The 20592-nt window shown below is 44.5% G+C and overlaps 1 protein-coding gene across 1 annotated transcript in view; it reads right to left on the bottom strand.

Annotated features, from left to right (window-relative positions):
* Window positions 1-211: 211 nt before the first annotated feature.
* The window catches only part of neurl1b (neuralized E3 ubiquitin protein ligase 1B), a 32034-nt gene continuing 11653 nt past the window's right edge, over window positions 212-20592 (bottom strand). The window contains exons 2-5 of the mRNA XM_088931904.1: window positions 9508-10080; window positions 7261-7980; window positions 5291-5416; window positions 212-4695 (exon numbers count right to left, since the gene is read on the bottom strand). Coding sequence (XP_088788030.1) covers window positions 4448-4695; window positions 5291-5416; window positions 7261-7980; window positions 9508-10080 — 1667 coding nt within the window. The 3' untranslated portion in view covers window positions 212-4447. The remainder of the gene's footprint in view (window positions 4696-5290; window positions 5417-7260; window positions 7981-9507; window positions 10081-20592) is intronic.

Raw genomic sequence — 20592 nt, 5'->3', positions numbered from 1 at the left:
CGCCAGTAGATGCCAACACCAAATCGTGGTTGTGTATTAACCACAGCAGTCGTTGAGAAACTTTGTCACGTTAAACCACCAGGCAACACGTTAACAAATGTGTTTGGTTGACATGTGCCGAGGAATGGCATTTGTTCTTTTCAAAGAAAAGAATCCCCAGAAAAGAAAGTGCACCACAGATATTTACACAAGTATAAAAATCAAACGGTAGGTTTTGTCAGTTGTAATGCAAGTTGATTTTTTTTTTGTCAAGTTCTACAAAAACCCGTCTCATTCACAAGGTGGAGGAGCTTTTGGTTCAAAGACCCACTGAATAGTAACATCCCGCGACTAATACAGCGACAGAGAAAACAGGCTTACTCTGAACCCAGCCCACAGAAAACCAGTTTCCTATGCAAACGACAGTCAAAATACTTCAATCACAAAAAAAAGCAAACTAGTATTTTACAACAAATTGCATGACGGTTAGCAAACACTACACCACATCACTGAGGTGAAATTACAAAAAAAAAATGCACAATATATATTGTCCATCTATACAAGTAGTAAATAAGAAATAGGTATATTTCTTCATCTCACACCAAAATATAAACTGAGCAGTGGTTCCACACAATTAATAAAATATGTTTAAATTCAAGATTTGTATACATTTCTTACAATTCTTACAACTGAAAGTGTAGATATGTCAGAAAACCTTTTTTTTTTATATTTTTTTTATAATAAAAAGACTATTTAAATATTTGGTGCTATTAATAAATTAAAAAGACTAATTCCATCATGGAAATTTTGAACTGGGGGAAAAAGAAACCACTGATCCCATTTTATGAAAAAGGGACAGACATAAATGCCTCAGCTTTTTTACGCAATTTCTTATTTTGGGTCAGCCAATAGAAAACTGGATAAATTAATGTAGTGAAAAGAACAGTGCAATTCATTACAAGCTCAATGTAATTTCAGAGTCATGCAGAGCACTGAAAATCAGAATGCTCACTGTATGCAAATTGTATCTGAAATTACTGTGATATAATAGAATGACTGATTAAAAACAGCATGAGTGCTCAATATCTGGTCTTTACATTTCAGGAATCTTCATCAGATATGATTATATAAGCCTCTTGAATCATTGTGTTGGTTGTTTGGCCCAAGCAGTTACAGTGGGCTCAAGCACGGTGATGAAAATGAACTATGGAGAGACTGACCTCTAGTGGACATCTTATGAATACATTTACTTCTGTTGTAAGACTTGAGGTTTTATATACTAATCTGACTATTGGTTTTGCTTTATCTGAATCTGAGCATGTTATGAACACAACAGGCATTACATTCAGCCACATATATATATATAGATATATAGTTGCTTTAAACTCTGCTCATGAAAGCATGTTCATGTGCCCTGATCTGCTTTGGTTTTCAACTTCATTAATTGGGATGAGAAAGAACTTCTGTTCAGTCCTGATCCAGTGGGTCTAAACCAGCCCTCTCAAGATTAATATCATACAGCCTGTAGTTAGATGTTAATTCTTCTTACTTGTGATTAAGGGTTTTCTTTGGAGGTTCTATCAAATACATGGAATGAAAAAGACTGCCTTTCATAAACATTGGGTTTTAGGAGGAGTAACCTCCTTTATGATCTGCGTTGTGATATCTTAATGCATTGGAGTTGGAACTGATTTGAAGCTGCATTTTGTGCTTAGTTATATCTACAGCTTTGGAGGTGGAACTGATGTTAAGCTGCATTTCCTTCTTAATTATATCTACAGCTATTTATTTATATATACAATTAAAATAAAAAAGAATTGAGGTGAAAACCTGTTATATCTGGAGGAAATAGTGCAAAAGCTTCACCCGATAAGGCACCTCAAAAATGACTGGTCTCCTTCCTATCAAGGAAACAAATAGGCACAGACAGATACTGTAGGTCTGCCGCTGTCGCTGACAGAGCCTGACAGTGGGCAGGCTGGATTTGTGTTTGAATACGTTCCCACTGTGCTCAGCGTCTCTGGCTTGTCTCTTCAGTACGAGTGGGGATACCTGCTGAAGTAGCTCAAGCAGCATGGTCCGGTGTCACAGTTTAGTTTTTTAAACCTAAACACTCTAAACCTCTTACTCGTAAATGTTCTTTACTGTCAGTCAGAAAGGACGCAAGACAAAAATGTTCCACCTTGCTCAAACTCGAAAAATAGTTTCATTTCATGTTGCATTCAGTGCGCAAGACTAACGTGTGCAGTTCGTATGGCTTGCTGACGTGAAACACACCCACCACCAGCTCAGAGACCTCAGGTAGCGGAAGGTAATCGCTTTTAAATAGAACCCAAAGAAATCCCACAGCAAAAGGTAGGATTCCAGCACTAAGAATAAAACAGAAAACCCTGCAGCTTTTCTTCTTCTGACACGATGAGTCTTGTTAAATGAAGTATGTCCAAAATACAATTACAATCAATTGAGGACTTTTTTCAGCACAGATGTGAGCGTTAGGGTACATTTCCAGGAGTTAATTTGCTTTAATAAATTTTAAATTAATCTGACTCATTCCTGAACCTTACCCTTGGTTTGAAACAATGAAGCATGGTGTAGTTTTACAAACTGTATAGAGAATCTGAGAATTATATAAAAAATTATTTGGGACATGGTTAATTATCCACTACCTGATAACATTTTGGAAGTAAAACTATTCCAAATCAGAGGATTCTAGTTCAAGATGTCGTTGGTGTTGAGTGTTGCTTGAGTTTCTCAAAAGTAGTCATTTATATTTCTAATTCTTGGAGTGTGGAAATTATTTGTCCAAACAAAGAAACAGCTTTTGTGTGTGCACGCATGCTATCATAAAATCACGTTCTATGAAAATCTGAAAGGTTTTCTGATCTGTTTCCTAAAACTTCACTTGAATAGGTTCTGAATGTTCTGAATTCTTCGACAGTGCCCTTATCAGTACTGCACACGAAAGTTAGAGCAACATTAGGGTCCATAGGTATATTTAGTACAGGAGCAGAAGAGGCATCTCACCACTTCAGCTAGTTGTTACATTAAACAGGTGCACATTTACATCTCAGTACTGGAAGCAAGAGTACATGCCTTAAAAAGGGAGGCTGAGAAAGTCTGTGTTGCTTAAAGGAATAGAACGTAAGAGGAGACTGCTCTGCTCTCAGACAGGGCATCTAGCTCGTTTTTTAATTAGAAGCTCATCGATCCCAGGATCCCATCCAGCTGTTTCCTGAAAGACGCAAGGCTCTAGAATAGCTTAACAGCTCCTAGCTCCACACTCCCACAGCTCTTAAAGACATGAAGGGTAGTGAAGATGCGAAATCTCTACTCAACCCAGAATTGAATCTAGAATGCTTCTGTTCTTATTAACCTAAATGAGCTCTGGGGTACAAATAAAGTTTCCGGGAGAGCTGTTTTTTTTCCACCCAAAATTACCAACGCTACAGTACGACGAGAGACTAGAAATGTTCTGTTCTTAAAACAAAAACAGAGATTGAATTTTCTGTCACAAGGCTGGGCTCAAGGGATTATACTGTATCTTCAGAAGTACCAGAGGACGGTCTTCTGCATTGGTAGAAGTTTTCTTTCCATCTTAGCTCTTACAAAAGCCTTTTTTCCTCCATTCCTTCTCCATTCTACCCACTAACTCTCCATTACACAATTTTGATGTAATGGCGTGATAGCACTCCAACGCCCAGACATCGAATTAACTTCAGTTCTTTTTCTAACTAGTCATGATGTAATTGCTATGACGGAAATTCGCAGGCTTAAAAAAATACTTTTTTTACCATTTACTTGAATTACATTTATGTGAATGCGATTCACAGACTGCCTTCCAGGCTGAAGAACTGCACTTTAATTTGGCTTTTCCTTGTCATGTGTTTTCTAGATGGGTTCTTCATTACTGCAAGAGAATACTGTATGTCTTCCACGCAGAAGGCGAGATAGAAAATAACACACTGAAAAATACTTCATGTATTGTGCACGTAATTTTGTCTCTCATATGATATGCGGCAGATAACCCTGGAGGGCTTAAAATACCAATTCCACTGCTGAAGACTGCAAATTAATCAAGTACCAATACCTCTGAGCACCTGCTGCTTATATTCATCATACAGCATATTGAACATGATTGTCATATTCTCTCCTGGAAAAAAACACGAAGGCTACATGCTTTTATATCTTCCGGTCAAAGGCACTAGAAACTCACTCGCTCTCACCGAGCTGCTGCCAAGAGCCTCACCGACAGCCCGCCCCTGTTCAGCATCTTCTCCCTACCCGTCCACAGCAACGAGGAGCCGAAGGGACCCCTGGAAATTTCTACGGGGTCTGAGTGGGAAATTTCCTGGGTTATCCACTAAAACACAGGGTGGACAAAGCAGACGAGAGACAGGAGGGCAGTCCTAGCTCCAGATGAGACGGGGCTGTGCACGAGGAATCCTCACAGGGGCACTGTCCCGCCCCGTCACGGCCTGTAGATCTTAATCACGTCCTTAATGGTCCGCCGACAGATGGGGCAGCAGGAGTTGCTCTGCTTCTTCAGCTTCAGGCCGCAGTCGTTGCACAGGCACATGTGGCCGCAGGTGTAGATGACCGTGTCCACCTCCTGGTCGAAGCACACCGTGCACTCGGCGTTCTTGCTGGTGGGCGGCGCCACCTCTGGGGGGAACACTGGGGAGACCGGGGGGCTCAGGGGGGAGCTGGGGGCCGTCACTGGGGGAAGACAAGCAGCAGGGAGATCGCGATTACTCATCGGGCGCACTGAAGCCACCAGGTCTGACTGTGGCGAGCTTCCTGGGCTTCCTTCTGGGGGATTTCAAGTTCGAAATGAGCCTGTTCGACTGCCAGGCTGCTGGAGAAGGGATAGAATATTTATACAGATATACGCATGTGTGTACACATCTGTAATCCAGAAAATGAGAAGGCAGCTTCAGTGAGGACTGGAAATGGTTAAATGGAGTTTGCAAGATATTATCCATCCATCCATTTTCTAGCTGCTTCATCCAATTCGGGATCATGGGGGAGCTGGAGCCTATCCCAGCAAGCATCAGGCACAAGGCAGGGTACACCCTGGATGGGACGCCAGTCCACCACAGGGCAGATACGCACACACTCACAACAGGGCCAATTTTCCCAGAAACCATTGGGGCACAGCAAGCGCTGGGATACAGGGAGTGCTTGGTAACAGGAGCGCTGGGATATAGGGAGCGTGGGGACATAAGGTATGCTGGGACCCAGGGAGTGCCGGGCCACAGGGTGCGCTGGGATACAGGGAGCACTGGGCGGACAGGCAGACAGCAGGGCTCACCTAGAGAGGACTCCGAGGCTGAGGAGGAGCGGTTGACGCTGAAGGCCAGGTCGGAGTCGCTGTCGTCAGTGCTGCCCGCCGGGGAGTTGGAGAGGGAGGCAGGAGGGAGACTGGAGTGGAGCGTCCCTGCCGAGGAGAGAGACGCTCGGAGACGTCAGAGACCTCGCGCGTCACGGAACCAAAGAATCTGCGTTTGTCATGAGGAAACGAGTCTTATTCTCGGCTCGTGGAATGGTAAACGTACCGAACTGGAGTTTCTGTGGATAATGATTATTTTAATTCGCGTATTGAGCTTGTGTATTTGTGTGCGTCTAGGGGGGCGGTTTGCTTCAGCATTGCACACTGTGGACAGAAAGTTCTTTTCAGTAGTCCGCCACTGTAAAACACGTCACTGGAGAATCGTAACGATGCATTACTATAATCGGCACAAAAATGGGTCAAACAGCCTCCTCTCATTTGTATCCTTTTCCTATGATCTTATGTACTTATGACCAACAATATGTCTGAATGACAGAAAACAAGCAGGCGTATGTCATTAAAAAATCACGTCTCTTTAAATAGATGCCCCAGAAAAGCCCAGCGCGTGTACTAGTGAACACTTACTGTATTATAGGGGAGGTTAGAAAATAACATTGCAAGAAGTGCAGCTGGATGTTTAAGAACATAAAATAAAAATGACAGATGTGCCTCATGGGACAATTGTGCAAATAATGTGACCTGCTGGTATTCGCACTTTGTTTCTCAATTGAGAATATACAGTATCTTAAAGTTGTGCAGGCAGAGTTAAACGAAAGCCTGCAATTACACAAAAGGGGCTATAAAAGAATGAGAGCTGATGAATACTAGACCCTGATTTTTTTTTGATTGGCAGAAGAGAAGAGAAATATATACAGTATTTATTTCAAATGTACTGGCACCTCTTGTCTAAATTCAACTAACTCACAAAGAATCTTTACCAGTGCTTGACAAGATGAGTCCACTCCCATTACGGTGCCACATTACTAACACGTGCTGTTGTTGCCTTCGGGAGAGTTGGCTCAGAAAAGAGTGAGCAGAATAATATTTGTTTTTGTTTTTACTGCGTAGTGGAACCGAGTATCTTTAGTCTCGAGCAATGGTGGCTACAAGGGGATTTGATTTAAACTAATCAAAGTTAACTTCTAAAAGGCAGTGAGAAGTTCACTGTGATTACCCTGAGCTCAGCAATGAAACGAGCACAGAGGGTCGCGAGAAGGTACGTAGGTTTAGGCTGGAAACAGGAGGCTACAGTTCTTGGTTCTCCCCTTCAGCCAGTACTTTTGGGGAAGCTTCTAGCCTCTTTGTTTCAAAAGCAAAGCTGTAAAGCTTTTTTTCCCCACACGTTGCAGATTTCCACACACTGATTTCTTTTTCTTTCTCCGTTGTAAAGGCTTAAAAGACACATACGGGGCAGCAGTGCGGTTCAGAGAGGGGCCGGGTGCCAGCGTGACTGGTTTGGTAGCGGTTAGTGTACTGTTCTGACATGTCACACACCTGAAATAAACGGCACTCTCCACTGGCTTTGCTTCAAGTTATTTTTAAACCCCTACAAGGCCAGTTGCCGTTCAATTTGTCATGTTACTTAACAAAAAACGACCGAGCTGTCTGTGGAGGTCAGTGGCTAGCCCTGACTCTGCAGAGGAAGGGCAGTGGAGTGCAGAGAGACATGCAAGACCTTTTTCCGTTCCCCAGGGGACCAGACGGGCCCCCACGGTGGGCCCCCGCGACCAGCGCCCCTCCTCTGGCCAGTCCGCGCCGGGACCTTCAAGCTGAGCCACCAAGGCGCTTCCCAGGACAGCGTAAAGAACGGTTCACCACTTCCAGCCAAGCCACGTGAATTTGTGTGAAACGGACCAACCGACGCGCGCACACACACACACACACACACACAAGTACAAACACGGAATGAGACAATATCAAATCGTCTTTCGGTCTCTGCCGGATCTACGTACCAAGAATCCTGAGGTGGCTGACGGCTCCTTGGAGGCCGAAGAAGACCCACAGGACCTGGGACGAGTCCACACAGAGAAGCCTCCCCCGGGACGCCCCGTTCAGGCCGTGGTGCACCTCCCCGCTGGGCAAGAGGGTAACGCTGAGGACGTCGCCCGGGCTGGGCATGGGCAAACCCCGGTATACCACCCAGTACTCCTTCCTGTCTACCAGACACTCGGGGTCGGCGGGCAGCTCACCGGCCCGCAGGGTCCCAGGGTTACAGGAGGTCATCCCGAACAGGAGCGCCCCGAAATAGGACTGTCCGTGGGGGCCCACTTCCACAAACAAGGTCTCCCCCACGTGGAGGGGCCGGTCGGTGAAGACCAGAGTCCGGGTGCTGTCCAGGACGTGGGCGCAGGCGGCGGCGCGGTCCGGGGAGAGGCCGACGTCGGACCCGCGCACCGGGTGGAAGCGCAGGTCGGAGTCCAGGGCCGCGCCGAGGCCCCGCAGCAGGCGGCCCGCGGCCGAGGACGAGGACGGGGCCGGGGGGGAGCAGCAGCAGGCGGGGGGCTGTCCGCCGTGGCTCAGCTGCAGGGTGGCGATCTTGGCGGCCGCCACCTGGTTGGTCTCCAGCTGGTTGTTGCTGTAGTTGGCAGAGTCGTGGCTGCTCTGCGGGAGGTAGCTGCTCAGCCGGGCTGTGCAGAGACGGCTCGCGCCCACGCTGTCTGCGACCGTGCTCTCTGAGGGGGACAAGAGCGAGAAAGCAGGGCGTTTCAGCCGCGTGCTTCATCTGCAGGAAGGAGCATCAGATGAAGCACGCTGCATCTGCACGGGGCTACAGGCGGAGATCAAGAAAGGCAGCAGATTGTGAGGCAGGTGGGCGACCTCACACTGCCTGAGACCTCACGGGGTATTTAGATGCTGTAAAATATGAACTATTCTAATGCCGTAATTCAAAGTCACAGATCTTTCTATGTGCTCAGTAATACACAAAAATGGCTGCATTTATTTTATTCCCTGGTCAAATTTGTTATCTCATCCAAAGAGATCCATTACTGGGCCCCAATCCATAATCGTCTTGTAGGGACCTCTTGGAATGACCAAGCCGATATTATGCACGGTTAAGAATTTGGACGCACAGATATTCCCCACAGTTTAGCATGCTCAGAGAACTCTGACGGACTGCTGAGACTAAAATCCTGGTGGACTGATGGTTTTTAATAAAGCCCACAGCTCAGTCCTCAACAGAGTCGAGTCCGAACAGTCCTTCAGACTGGCCGCTATCTCAAAGATCGACTGGTACAGGAGGCAAGCCGACATTTATCTGGACTTTGTGGGTTCCAACTTCCACTCTGCGCTGGAAATGTTCATTTTAAGACGAAAGACAACTCATGACCGACTCAGCTCCTCACCCCAACCTTGTTAGAACCTGTTTGTTTTTTTTTACCATGATATTTCACACATTCACAACATATGCAAATTCAAAACCTGTTCTCTGCTCCTCCCGCCTATTTACAGCAGTGGATTAGCAATGCTAGAAACATCTTGTTTTTGAACAAGGTGAATAAAACAACCAGTGCAGGGGCTTCCCTGGGTGGCTTTAGTCACTGGAAGCACTTTAGGGAAATGTTGCGATTTTACAGCAGTGCAGGAACAGTTAAAGATCTGCAGCCAACATTACCAAACATGGTCAGCGCTCCTGACAGATGGAGGATAAACAGAACTACAGAGACCCAGAATAGGGCCCCTGTCTCTATTTCCCAAGTTGGAAAGTTATCAGTACAATTTGTGTGGCTAGTGCCGGGTCTTAATCCTTTGAGTGCCTATAGCTCTGATTTATGGCTCAGCGATACAGTCAGCAAGACAGCAAGCATATAACCTCTTTTACCTTCTGTGGAACCATAATCTGCTTCACTTTCTAATCGTGGCTCCCTCTGAAACAGCACTGTAATAAAGTCGTGCAGTGGTGGCCCTCACCAATTCATTCTGATGGATCTCAATGGGTTCAGAGGCTCGTCAGGCTCAACTGTTTGAACAATTACTACTGCCCAGCTTTAACACAAGTCACAAGTCACAGGTTTCTCCTATGTCGTCAGCAATATAGAAAAACGGCTGCATTCATTTTATTCCCTGGTTGAATCTCAACCAAAGAGATCCAGTACTGGACCCCAGTCCATAACCGTCTTGTAGGGACCTCTAGGAGCGACAAACTGATACGATGCACAGGTAAGAACTGCAGCCCCGAAGCTGAAGCAACTGAAGCTCACCGAGCAGCGTGACCTCCTGGGTGATGCCGTAGACGTCGACGATGGCCCACAGGGGCTCCCCCACGCTGAGGCCGCAGTGGAAGAGGACGGGCTCGCCCTCGTTGACGCTGTAGAAGACGCGGCCGTGCCGGTCCGCCCAGAAGGCCAGCACGGTGTCCTTCAGCGCCAGCCGCTCGGGCAGGGCCTTGGCCCAGTAGCCCGGGCGGGTCACCAGGTCCGGGCAGGCGTACTTGGGGATGTCGGCGAGGCCCAGCTCGCCGGGGTCCACGCTGGTGAAGCCGAAACGCAGCGCGCCGCTCCAGCAGCTGTTGACCTCGGAGAGCCGCAGCCGCACCTTCTCGTAGAGCCGCACGGGCCGCTGGCTGAAGGTGATGCCGTTGCAGAAGCTGCTCTTGCGCGTGGCCCGGCGCAGCTGGGGGTCCAGGCGGATGTTCCGGCCCTTGGCGTGCGGGTGGAAGCGGGGCGCCTCGATGCCCGGGCCAGGAGGGGGCGCCGAGGTCCGGCGCTCCGCCGTGCTGCTGGGCAGGGTGTAGTACGGCCTGCTGGCCACCGGGCGGGGCTGCAGGCTTGCGTCTGTCATGGGGGCCACGGAAAAAAACGGCAGCTCAGACTGTTACTGTATACAAGAAACCTTGTGATATCGCCTCAGGTGTGAAATACATCGAAATTGACGGCCTTGTGAAAACTCTTTTTGTTTTCATTTTCTTTATTCGCTAGTTAATTCCATGTAGCTTTCTCTTGAACTGCATACTATGATCCTGCGCCCCACCTCACAGTCTAACTCTGGTCTCGTCTACACTCTATGGGGGATAGGGCCTTCTCCTGTTATGCCCCAAAGCTCTGAAACTCTCTGCCCAAGGATATCAGAGAGTCGCCTTCCCTGAACTCCAAACCTTCTTCTTCAGAAGAGCCTTTACTGAACTGGTTCTGTTCAGTATTCAGTACCCCCATCTGCTGTCTCCTCTCACTGTGCATATCTGCTCATTCTCATTGTGCATATCTTATGGATTCTTTTTTTTTTTACTTTTGCTGTTGTCATTCTGTAAAGCGCTTTGAAAAGCCACCTTTAAAGGCGCTATATAAAATCTCTAGGCCTTATGTCATTGAATCCCAACAACCTGTGCTTTCTGTCACCTGACACAGCCCGGTGGCTCCTCAGAACGCAAGCCGGCACATAAACAATAAACTGAAATTTTGGCATTTTGGCAGCGGTGTGTTATGGGAAGGATCTCTTTTAAAAAAATCCTGCCTGGTGATTATGCAAGACCGAACCTTCTAGAAACACCAAAGCATTTCAAGATTCAAGATTCGAGATTCAAGTTGTGCAATACTTTATTGCCAGCTCTACTCAGCTGATAGGAATTTCCCTGAGTGCAACCCAATGAAAACAACAAAAACAACACATTTTACACTTACACATACACGGACCACATTATTCAATCAGTCAGTCTAAGGCTCAAAGTTTAAAAAAACTTTCTATCCCACTTGTATTTAAATTTTCTCCCATACTATGCCTGCATCCATGACAATCTACATGCTGATGTGTGTAATGGCCTCTAGGCAGGAGCTGTTTCAGAACTGAACAGGACTACAATGGATACTTTGAAACCTTCTCCCTGAGGGGAGAAGTTGTGTAAATGATCTTCTGTCAGGAGACCTCATGCACATATTTATTACACATTGAAGGTTTTATCTACTTGGCCTGTGGCTGTGACCTCTGGCCACCTCTGGCCTATTTGTTAGATGTTTTGCTGAGATCCAGTGAGCAAGCACATTCCTCCTCCAAGTGAAGGTGGCATGTACTGTACAGTAGTTAACTCGGGTTTGAACGCAACGTGTTGCATATCTCTGCTCAAATCACTGCTTTGCCTGATAGATATTAATGTCAGAATACATGTGAATGTTTGAAAATCAGCAGCAAGGTCCATTAGCTGCTGCTCGAGTGCTTGAGGAGACACCAATCAGCCTTGATTGAGCTCTGACGATCAGACTTTTGTATATATTTGTAAACTAGTTACATAAGCAGAAAACATTCCTTGAGGCTAAATACCAAGTAAATGGCAGGCACTGTTTCAACATAGTGTTTTAAATGCGGAGAGAGGCTGGAAATGACACACAAATCAGGCAAATCTAAAATCAAATCTGAATTCAACAAACACTCCCTAATGGCTACAAAGAACTGCAATTTGATTTTGAAGTACAGCTTTCAGAGTAAAATGCTGCAAAACATACATATCATTTAAATTTCAAGATTTTCATTGCTAGGCTTAAAACTGATAACAGATGACATTTCTGTTTTCTACAGCCTGGTGTTTGATTGCAAGAGAGCATGCATTTAAAAATGAAATGACTCCTACAGAAAAGTGTAGTTCGCAGTGGGGAGCTCCAGAGGTCGCCAGAGCACAGGAATGTACAGTTTATTTACAAGGAACAGCGCACAGCTCTTATGCTGCTTCACAATGATCTAAAAAGCACATTTACATCTGCAGTCCTCGAGCAGGACACAAGCAACAATATGCAAAGCAAAAAAATATAAAAGATAAGTCTTATGATCAATAAAAAATTGGTAAAGTATATCAAATAATGACATGATACAGTTATAAATATACAAAAAAGGTTGTAAGTGTTACATGAGAAGTTGATTACTTATCAAGATCAATGTAATGATCAAGAGCCAATTATTACAAGATTAAATTTGAAAATTAGATGATTGTCTAATGCTAGATAGTATTGTATCCCAGATGCCAGAAGCTTTAATAGAAATTCAAATTCAGTGGCTCTATAGATCTAAGATCTAAGATCTAAGATCTGAGAATACAGAAAAGAGTTATTACAGAAATGGTCAGTGCAGAGTGCTATAACACATTTCAAAGGAGGAGGACTAGGATTTTTTTATAATTCACGAAACTAGAAGGCATTTGCATAGTGGCGCAGTGGTTAGCATTGCAGTCCTGCAGCACTGGGGTCCTAGGTTCGATTCCTGGGATGCTGTCTGTGTGGAGTTTGCATGTTCTCCCCGTGTTTGTGTGCAGCTCCTTCTGGTGGTTTGGTTTCGTCCTACAGTCAGAAGACATGCTAGTAGGTTAATAGGCTTCTGGGAAAACTGGTCAAGGTGTGAGTGTGAGTGCCCTGCACTGGACTGGTGTCCCATCCAGGGTGTATCCTGCTTTGCACCCAATGCTTCCTGGGACAGGCTCCGTGCTACATGACCCTGAATTGGACATGTGCTTATTGAAACCGAAGTGATGTTTCTCAGTTCAGATGTGCACTCATGTGGGAAGAATTAAAGTGTTTTGCTAAAGCTGAGCTGCAGTGTATAGGAATGGGATCCCAATCACGACGCGTGTATCCTTAAATAGTGTGGGCTTTTGAAGATCTTTCATACACCAGAAGAAAGACAAATCGTTTAAACAAACCTTTTTAATTCCCCAAGATTATGCGTGCACTTAATCATGAGGTTTTGTGGAATTGCACAGACAATGACTCAAATTGCCAGCCCTGAGTGGCATGCTTTTCCTACGAGCTGACTGCCCAGTACCTGCGCAGTCCAGAAATGACAAGTACAGCATTTATTTCCTTATTAAAAACTTTTTGAGGCTTGAAGTTCACTATTTTAACATCAGGGGGCACTGACACACTATAGATGCTTTTGACTTATACATACTTATACATGTATCAGTCAGTCAGCTTTAGAAAACTATATAGCGTTATAGAGTTCAAAATAAAATATCTGTCTGATTCTGTGAGTCATTATCCATTTTATTTAATTGTTTTTTACAGGGAGTGACCAAAATTAAAAATCCTAGCACAGGTGCATATGTCCGCAATAAATCAATTTTTACAGGTATTACACTCACACCTGCACACTAGAATTTTCTTGCCAATGCAAATATTTTTTAAGCAATTGTGCATTTCTTCATGCAATGTTTTGCTGACCAGTTGTGTCTTTGTTTGAAGAACAGTGTGTAAGTAACTGTTGTTTATTTCTCATAATTAAGAAAATATGAGTCCCGCATACATGAGTACCAGTGTATCTGAAAAAGAATTTCGTTACTTTAGTACTCTATGGGCTCAGAGACTGGCTGCCTAAAACACCTGTAGTTTTAACACTTTTGGGTTCTAGCTGTAGAAAATGTATTCCAGTGTAATAAGATGCAAATCAAACACCCTTAAACTCAGAGAGCACTCAAGAGGTAAATTAAGTTGGCTTTTACCGGACTCTTTGTCATTGAAAGTGTGAGGGTAATATTGTCTTTTCCATCACAAATGCTAATATCCAGAGCTCTTGAAACAGTTCCTTGCATTTATACAGTATAGCCTGCTTTCTTCAGCACAGAAGTGTACTGCCCAGCTGAGACATGTGCAGCAGCCCCGCTACACACAACAAATAGAGCTGGGAACTGCTGGGAGACATTTTCTCCATGTTTCTCCATGTGAGTCGAATGTGGAACTTTTACCACGTACTGCGATTCTCGACTAAAGACCACGGCTGTGAAAAAACGTGGAGTTTCAAAATGCCCGCCTTAATCTTCCCATCATGCCATTCTTTACATTAAAATATGTTTTACCCCTCTTCCCAAACAATGAGGGGGCCTCACAGTGTGAAATGGCCCGGGCCTCATCTGAGCTCCCGGAGGGCCTAGGGTTAATATCTCATCGGAGGCAGTGTACATCCTACAACAGTCTCCCTGTCACAATACCGGAGGACTGGCTTGGAAATTCCGGTACAGATGGAAAAGCACCTCCTACTGGTCTGCCAACGCCATTACAGCAACAGCCTGGTATTCCCTGGAGGCCTCCCATCCCAGTACTGACCAGGACTAACCTGGCTTTGCTTCTGAAGTATGAAACTGGTGCAGCTGAAAATCGACTTTATGTTACAAATAAGCGGAGAACAAGTATATGATCTGAAATCACTGGAACAGCTTGAGTGGCTGGCTTCCTTCTGTCCTTGGCCTGGTTTCCAATAGTTACTAGCTAGGAATTCGGTGCTTGGACTTTTTTACATGACTACAGAAAAAAAAGTGTGAATCATCATCTGTGAAAAAGATCCGAAATGGGTGCATTCAGAAAGGACAGCTGCACTCACACACCTACGTGAAGCTTTAAATCTGAACTAAGCAACGATGACGTCGGCGATGCCCTCACCCAACTAGTCCAGTGACACAGTGAGCGGCAACACAGGAACTCCTCATTGCAGTACTAAATGTCACTCAAGTTAACAAATTAAATGCGGCACTTTAAATGAGAAGAACGTAAGAACAGGTCATTCAGAAAGGAAAGAACCCATTTTACAATGATTTCAGACTACTTTGAACATAACACTGGCTCTGATCAAACCAATGCTGTCCATGGGTGATTACTGAAACCTTCATTGTGTATTCCAGCTCTCAGGTAGATGACCTCAACAGAGCCCATCATCCCGGAGCCTCTGATGTCCGTGTGTTTCTTGCCTTTGTTTGCCTCTGTCTGTCTCAACTCAAGGAAAAAAAATGATACAATTGCACTTGGCAGTGTGATGAAATCATTCCCTTCAACGCCCGTTTGGAAATACCCCCCCTACAGACAAGCATGAATAAGACCTGTAAACAGGCAGAACTGACTGTGACCCTGAGTATTATTGTAGCGGAGCTGGTTCGGATACGGTGACGTCAGCGCCCTTCCTGCGCGTAGCAGGGTCCTCAGCCGCCCGGGCTGGGGGAGGTCTCCTTTAGCTCACCCGGCTGGTTCCCTGTTGCGTTACGCCGGAGACCCGGGTTCGCGCCCCAGGTGCTGCGGGACGGAACGGGTGGCGGGGGGCACGACACCGCGCGGAACCGCGACGATCACATTATCACGAGTGTTGGGAACTGTGTTAACCCTAAATTATTCGGGAACTTTGTTTGGGAGTGCTGGGGCAAAGAGAGCTGTGGGCGTTGACAGCAACTGAAGGATTTGACCAACAGACCTGCAGATCGATTCGGTCCTGGGTGTCTGTTCACTAAAAGAAACAAATCTAAGCGCTCATGAGGAAAAGCAGTGTACAAGGTGTCCCTAACAGTATGGGTCCCTTTTTTTTTCTTGTGAGCAATGCTAGCATTCACCCACTGTGCACTGTGAGGCAGGGATCACCTCTTTCATTTTCTAAATTCTCTGGAATGCATATCATCCCTCTCATCAAAGCAGAGGCTTCTTTATGTCTGTACTCTGGCAGGCAAAAGTAATAAGTAGTAAAATACAGTTAAAATGTTTGTTTCATAAACACGCACAGGCATTGTTGAAAGCTGCTTCCATGACCAACTTAGGAAAACCAAATGCCACGGATACTGCAGCCTTGACTGTGAGCCAGACTCGGAATGATGAGGTCTCCTTATCTCCAACAATCTTGTTTTAGTGACAATGACAAGACCAAAGAGAAATTATTTGACAAATTAGGGTCAGACAAAGATTCATTAGTCCTCTTTACAGCCGTTCATAAATGGGTGTTAGTAAATTTAGCATGTAACCATAAAAAAGGTTACAAACAACAGGAGGATTTTCAGCCATTCGAGCCAAAATGAAGATCTAAGGATCTCATCAAGAAGACAGGGTACTGGGTTCAACCACACGGCTGGGCAGCTTGCTCCTGGCTCCAACAACCCTTAGTTTGAAGACGTGCTCCCTTTTAAGCTTTCAATGTGCTTCCACATGGTCTCCACTGGAGTCCTCTGGCTCCTGTTTGACTCTTCATTCTGAGAAGGTTCACTGTGGTGCCTTTGTCGATGCCCTGATTGTGAATACTTGGGCCAGTTCCCCTTTTAATCCTCTCTGTTCAAGACTGAGAGGTTTCAGCTCCTTCAGCAGAAAACCCCAACATTCCTTGTTGCTCCTCTCTGGATGGATTCCACCGAAGCAATATCCTGTCTCAACTGGGATGACTGCAAATGATACTTCAATATTCTAAATGAGGGCATACTAGTTAAAATTAATACAGGATATCCTTTGATTTTAATTCTTTTAACTATACATTCTATCATTTTGCCATTTTAGCTGCTTTCTTGAATTGTCTAAAAGATGTAAATGATGTGTAAACATAAACACCTAAGTCTTTTCATAGACAGCCTCTTCTATCTCAGCATTTCCCCAGTTTGTGTTTTTCCTTTTTTTTACCTTCTCGCAACACACTGCGCTTATCTACTATTTTGATTAAACATCAAAATCCTTGATTCAGAGGTACTTCAGAAAATCTGGAAATAGAATGATGGGTCCTGCATATCTTGAGAGAGGGGATATTTTTGGAGCTAGCAATGAAAAAGAAACATCTGTCCACCCATTTTCTAACTGCTTCTCCCATTAGAGGGTCATTAGGAGCCAGATCCTATCCTGGCAAGAAATATGCGCAATACACCCTGGACAAGACACGAGGCCATCGCAGGACTCACACCAGGGCCAGTTTTACTGGAGCAAATTCACCTGCAAATATGTCTTTGGGCTGTCAGAAGAAACTCATGCAAACAGAGGGAGAACATTCAAACTCCACACAGACAGCACCACAGGTCCAGAATTCAAAACATGGCCCTAGCACTGCAAGGAAGAGATACTAACCACTGTGCAACTGTGCCACCCTGAAAGAGGAACATTAGTTTTTTTTAGTTCCTGGGAAAATATTTCTTGACTGTTTGAAACACTGTGTTGTGAGAATGGGGTTTAAGATAAAAAATAATATTTTTTAATAAGCAGATGAGAGTGATGGATCTGATATCAATTGGCTAAAAAGAAACTGTAATATGTTGCTAATATTCTTCAGAAACAATCAGTAACACCCAGATAGAAATTTCCTAGACCACAGAAAAAACAATGTTTTTTGCTATTTCACAGCCAAATACCAGGGGTTTAGACCCAAAGTTCCTAAATTCTTAGAGCTGCCCATTCCATGTAGGGTGTATAAGGGGGAACCTTCATATTAATACCAGGTCAAAATGTTCTGATTAATAATACGATAATTATAATAATTCTCTCTGATGCACTCCTATAAGGACAATCACCATAAGAAAGGTGATAAAATGTCATTCTCATGGAGAAGCCCTCTCAGGTAGGATCAACATTTGTGACTGACTGCCCCCACACATGCACACATGAGTTTCTGTTCATAAGAAATAATAATAATTTTGGTTAATCTTACAATTTCCACTAAATTTAATTTCCATTAAAAAGACAGAAAGTTATAACTGGGAGTCATAATCTTGGGGTGAAATATTTCCTTATCTTGGGAGCTGGGAGCCCTGGATGATCTCTGTGTCCCAGACCCCGGAGGGGGAACTCCTCTCTTATACAAAGACTGGAGGAAAATCTCTTCCAGACTGTACTATGTGAAAAAAACATAACTGCCTTAAACACCAATGAAACCAGGCTCACTCACCGCTGTTCAAAACTTGTGATATGAGTGTCCAGAATCTGAATTTATCCTTTTTACTCTGCTAGCCATAATTACACTAGTTCAGTAATGCCTTTTTCATAGGATTTCATAGGATGTATTCATTTTTAAGCTGCTACAATGCCCCAGCAAAGTGTTCCGCAATTAATGCATCACTGCAGAGTGACAAAATCCCACCTGCATCTGAAGGGCTTTGCCGTCACCCTGATTTCACTGGAGCAGGGCGGAAAGAGTGCTCTTGATTTCAGTATGGGACAAAGCATTTTTTCATAACTTTATTGACCTACAAGCTTGCTGGCAGGGATGGTGAAGAGCACTGGTAGAATTTCAATTTTTTCCCCTAACCCTGAATTGTTTGCAGATATGCTCGAGTTAGGATGGCATCAACAGAGTGCTGGCTGAGTGGTTTTAATCTGGGAGACAAAAAAAAAATCAGACAGCAATACATCAGCTCCCAGAGGACCTCAGATTTTCCACCCATGCACTCAGAAGCTGAACACAGATTTCCTTTCCCACAGTGACTACTGTAGATCCCCCTGATGAACAGCAGCCTGTGTCTGCAAGAGACTTAGCCTGTAACCTTCCATTTACAGTCCAAGCTCGCTTTCCCACACAGGCTTTAACCTTTCCCCAGCCTCCCATCCTCTCCTCCTTCCTCCCAGCTCCCCAGAACAGCTCCTGCAGATCCTTGGAGAGCACTGCAGTCTAAATATTGTTCAATAAACATCCATAAAAAGACACATTTGCACAGCGCAGAGAGTGACTTAGCCCCGAAGAAATGAAACGACATCCGTAAGTCCCAGCCATCTGTTGTAACCTCTCTCAGCCTCAGCTCCCAAGATCAGCTCACGCCACAGTTCACCGATCTCCCAGCGCGATTCTACTGCCGCCCTTCTCTCTCACTCCTTGGATGGCATTTGTGTCTTCCCATCATGCACCGTTTTTTTCTATTCTGTGAGGCCTGCTGGTGGCCGCAGAAAAGAATATTCCGATTGCACAATTAAAAAAAAATCTTTAAGGGAAGTCCTAAGAGGAATGCTGTAAAGCCTGCTATAGAGTTGGAACTTTCACCAAAAAACCCATGTCTTTCATCAAGTAGAAAATTGTTGAGCAAGTTCCTCAAAAATGTTTTCACATGTTATGGTATGCTTCCTGTATGCCTGCAAGTGTAATGTTTAAAGGCATAAGACACACTAAAATAACCAATTTCCTTTCCTTATGACACTGTCACATGCTCTCATTCAATACAGAAGGTTAACAATGATTATCATGTTTCTTTCATTTGACATTTTGTTCCAGCTCAACGCCTTTCACAAAAAACTACAATTTTTAAAAATTAATCTCCTATAAAAGAATAATATCTGTTTCACAGTATGATCGTCACAAGGCACACACATGTGACAATCCTCATGTGTCAATAAAAGTAGACAGTTGGTCTTCGGAGTGTGGAAGTAAAACAGAGCATCCAGAGAAAACCACACACTCATGGAGAGCACATGCAAACTCTACACAGAAAGAGCCTCAGTCCAAAACTGAACGCAGGACCCAAGAACTATGAGGCCAAAGTGCTAAACCCAAAGAGGCTCTTTAAATAACGCTACACAAACCCAAGGCTATTTACTTGGACCAACTGCAAACACGAGCTAAAGCTTAGCTAAAGTTAAACTTGAATAATTAAGCCAAGCCAAAACAGGGAACTGCCACTGTTAATCTATTAATTTAAAACAAACACTGGAAGGCTTTGCTGACCTTGAGTTTACCACTAGTTTAGACTAGTAAAAGAAAATGTTTTAGCTGACGTGTTTGTACCAGAGGAAATGTGTTTTGTCTACGACTGGAGTGGGCAGTTCAGGTCTTTGAGAATTGTTCAGCATTGCAGGTCTTTATTCCAGCTCAATTCTTCATGACCTAAATCAGCTCATTACTGATTTCATTTCACGAGTTTGACAACTCCTTCCAGCTCCTCAGGTGTCAGTGCTTTGCACAGACCCAGGACTCCGGAGGTTACATATGGCTCTTCAGGACTGGCAGTAGTGACTCCTCATACCTGGAGTGGCAGCTGTTCATGTTTCATTTAACATTGATCACTTACTACACTAATCTCTCAACACTCAGCACTCGGAAAGGGGTAAAAGCAAGAGAAAGTCTAGGTGTGTTTAGGGATTCCCCTGAAGTCCAAATATATGAAGAATTACAGTGCTGCAGTAGGTTCAAACAGACCAACCCTTCAGCTGGGCTTTCCAGTCATGAGCACCTGTGTGGTACAGCTAAGCTAAACCCCCAAAGGTATTTCCATATCTCTCAGCTCAGACAAATGCTTTTTTTTCTCAGCAAAACTGTCCTGAGCTCTGTTGGGATGATTTTTATGGCAATGGGCCAAATGCGATTTTCTAAGTGGAGAAGAATTTTATTAGAAAGCTGAGTTCATAACCATTAGAGACTGTGGCAAGAACTTTTTTCCACTCTGATAAAGACCAGATGTACATAATAACACCTGCCCCCTTCAAAAGCGCTGCCATAAAAACCATTAATGTTGTTTTATTTATATCAGATGTGAACTTTGATTTCAAAACGTGGGATTTCTTCAAAACCCTCTAGACCGGAATTCAGGAAACTGGGAGACAATGATTTTGCTCTGTCAGGTCAGCTTGAGAGAGTGAGATCCATAGAAATCCAGATCCGTTTCCGTCTGG

The sequence above is a fragment of the Atractosteus spatula genome, chromosome 14 (assembly GCF_055471065.1).
Source record: "Atractosteus spatula isolate fAtrSpa1 chromosome 14, fAtrSpa1.hap1, whole genome shotgun sequence".
In the NCBI taxonomy this organism is placed as follows: Eukaryota; Metazoa; Chordata; class Actinopteri; order Semionotiformes; family Lepisosteidae; genus Atractosteus; species Atractosteus spatula.
Note: the sequence above shows the minus strand (reverse complement) of the source record. Positions and strands in the feature narration are given on the sequence as shown.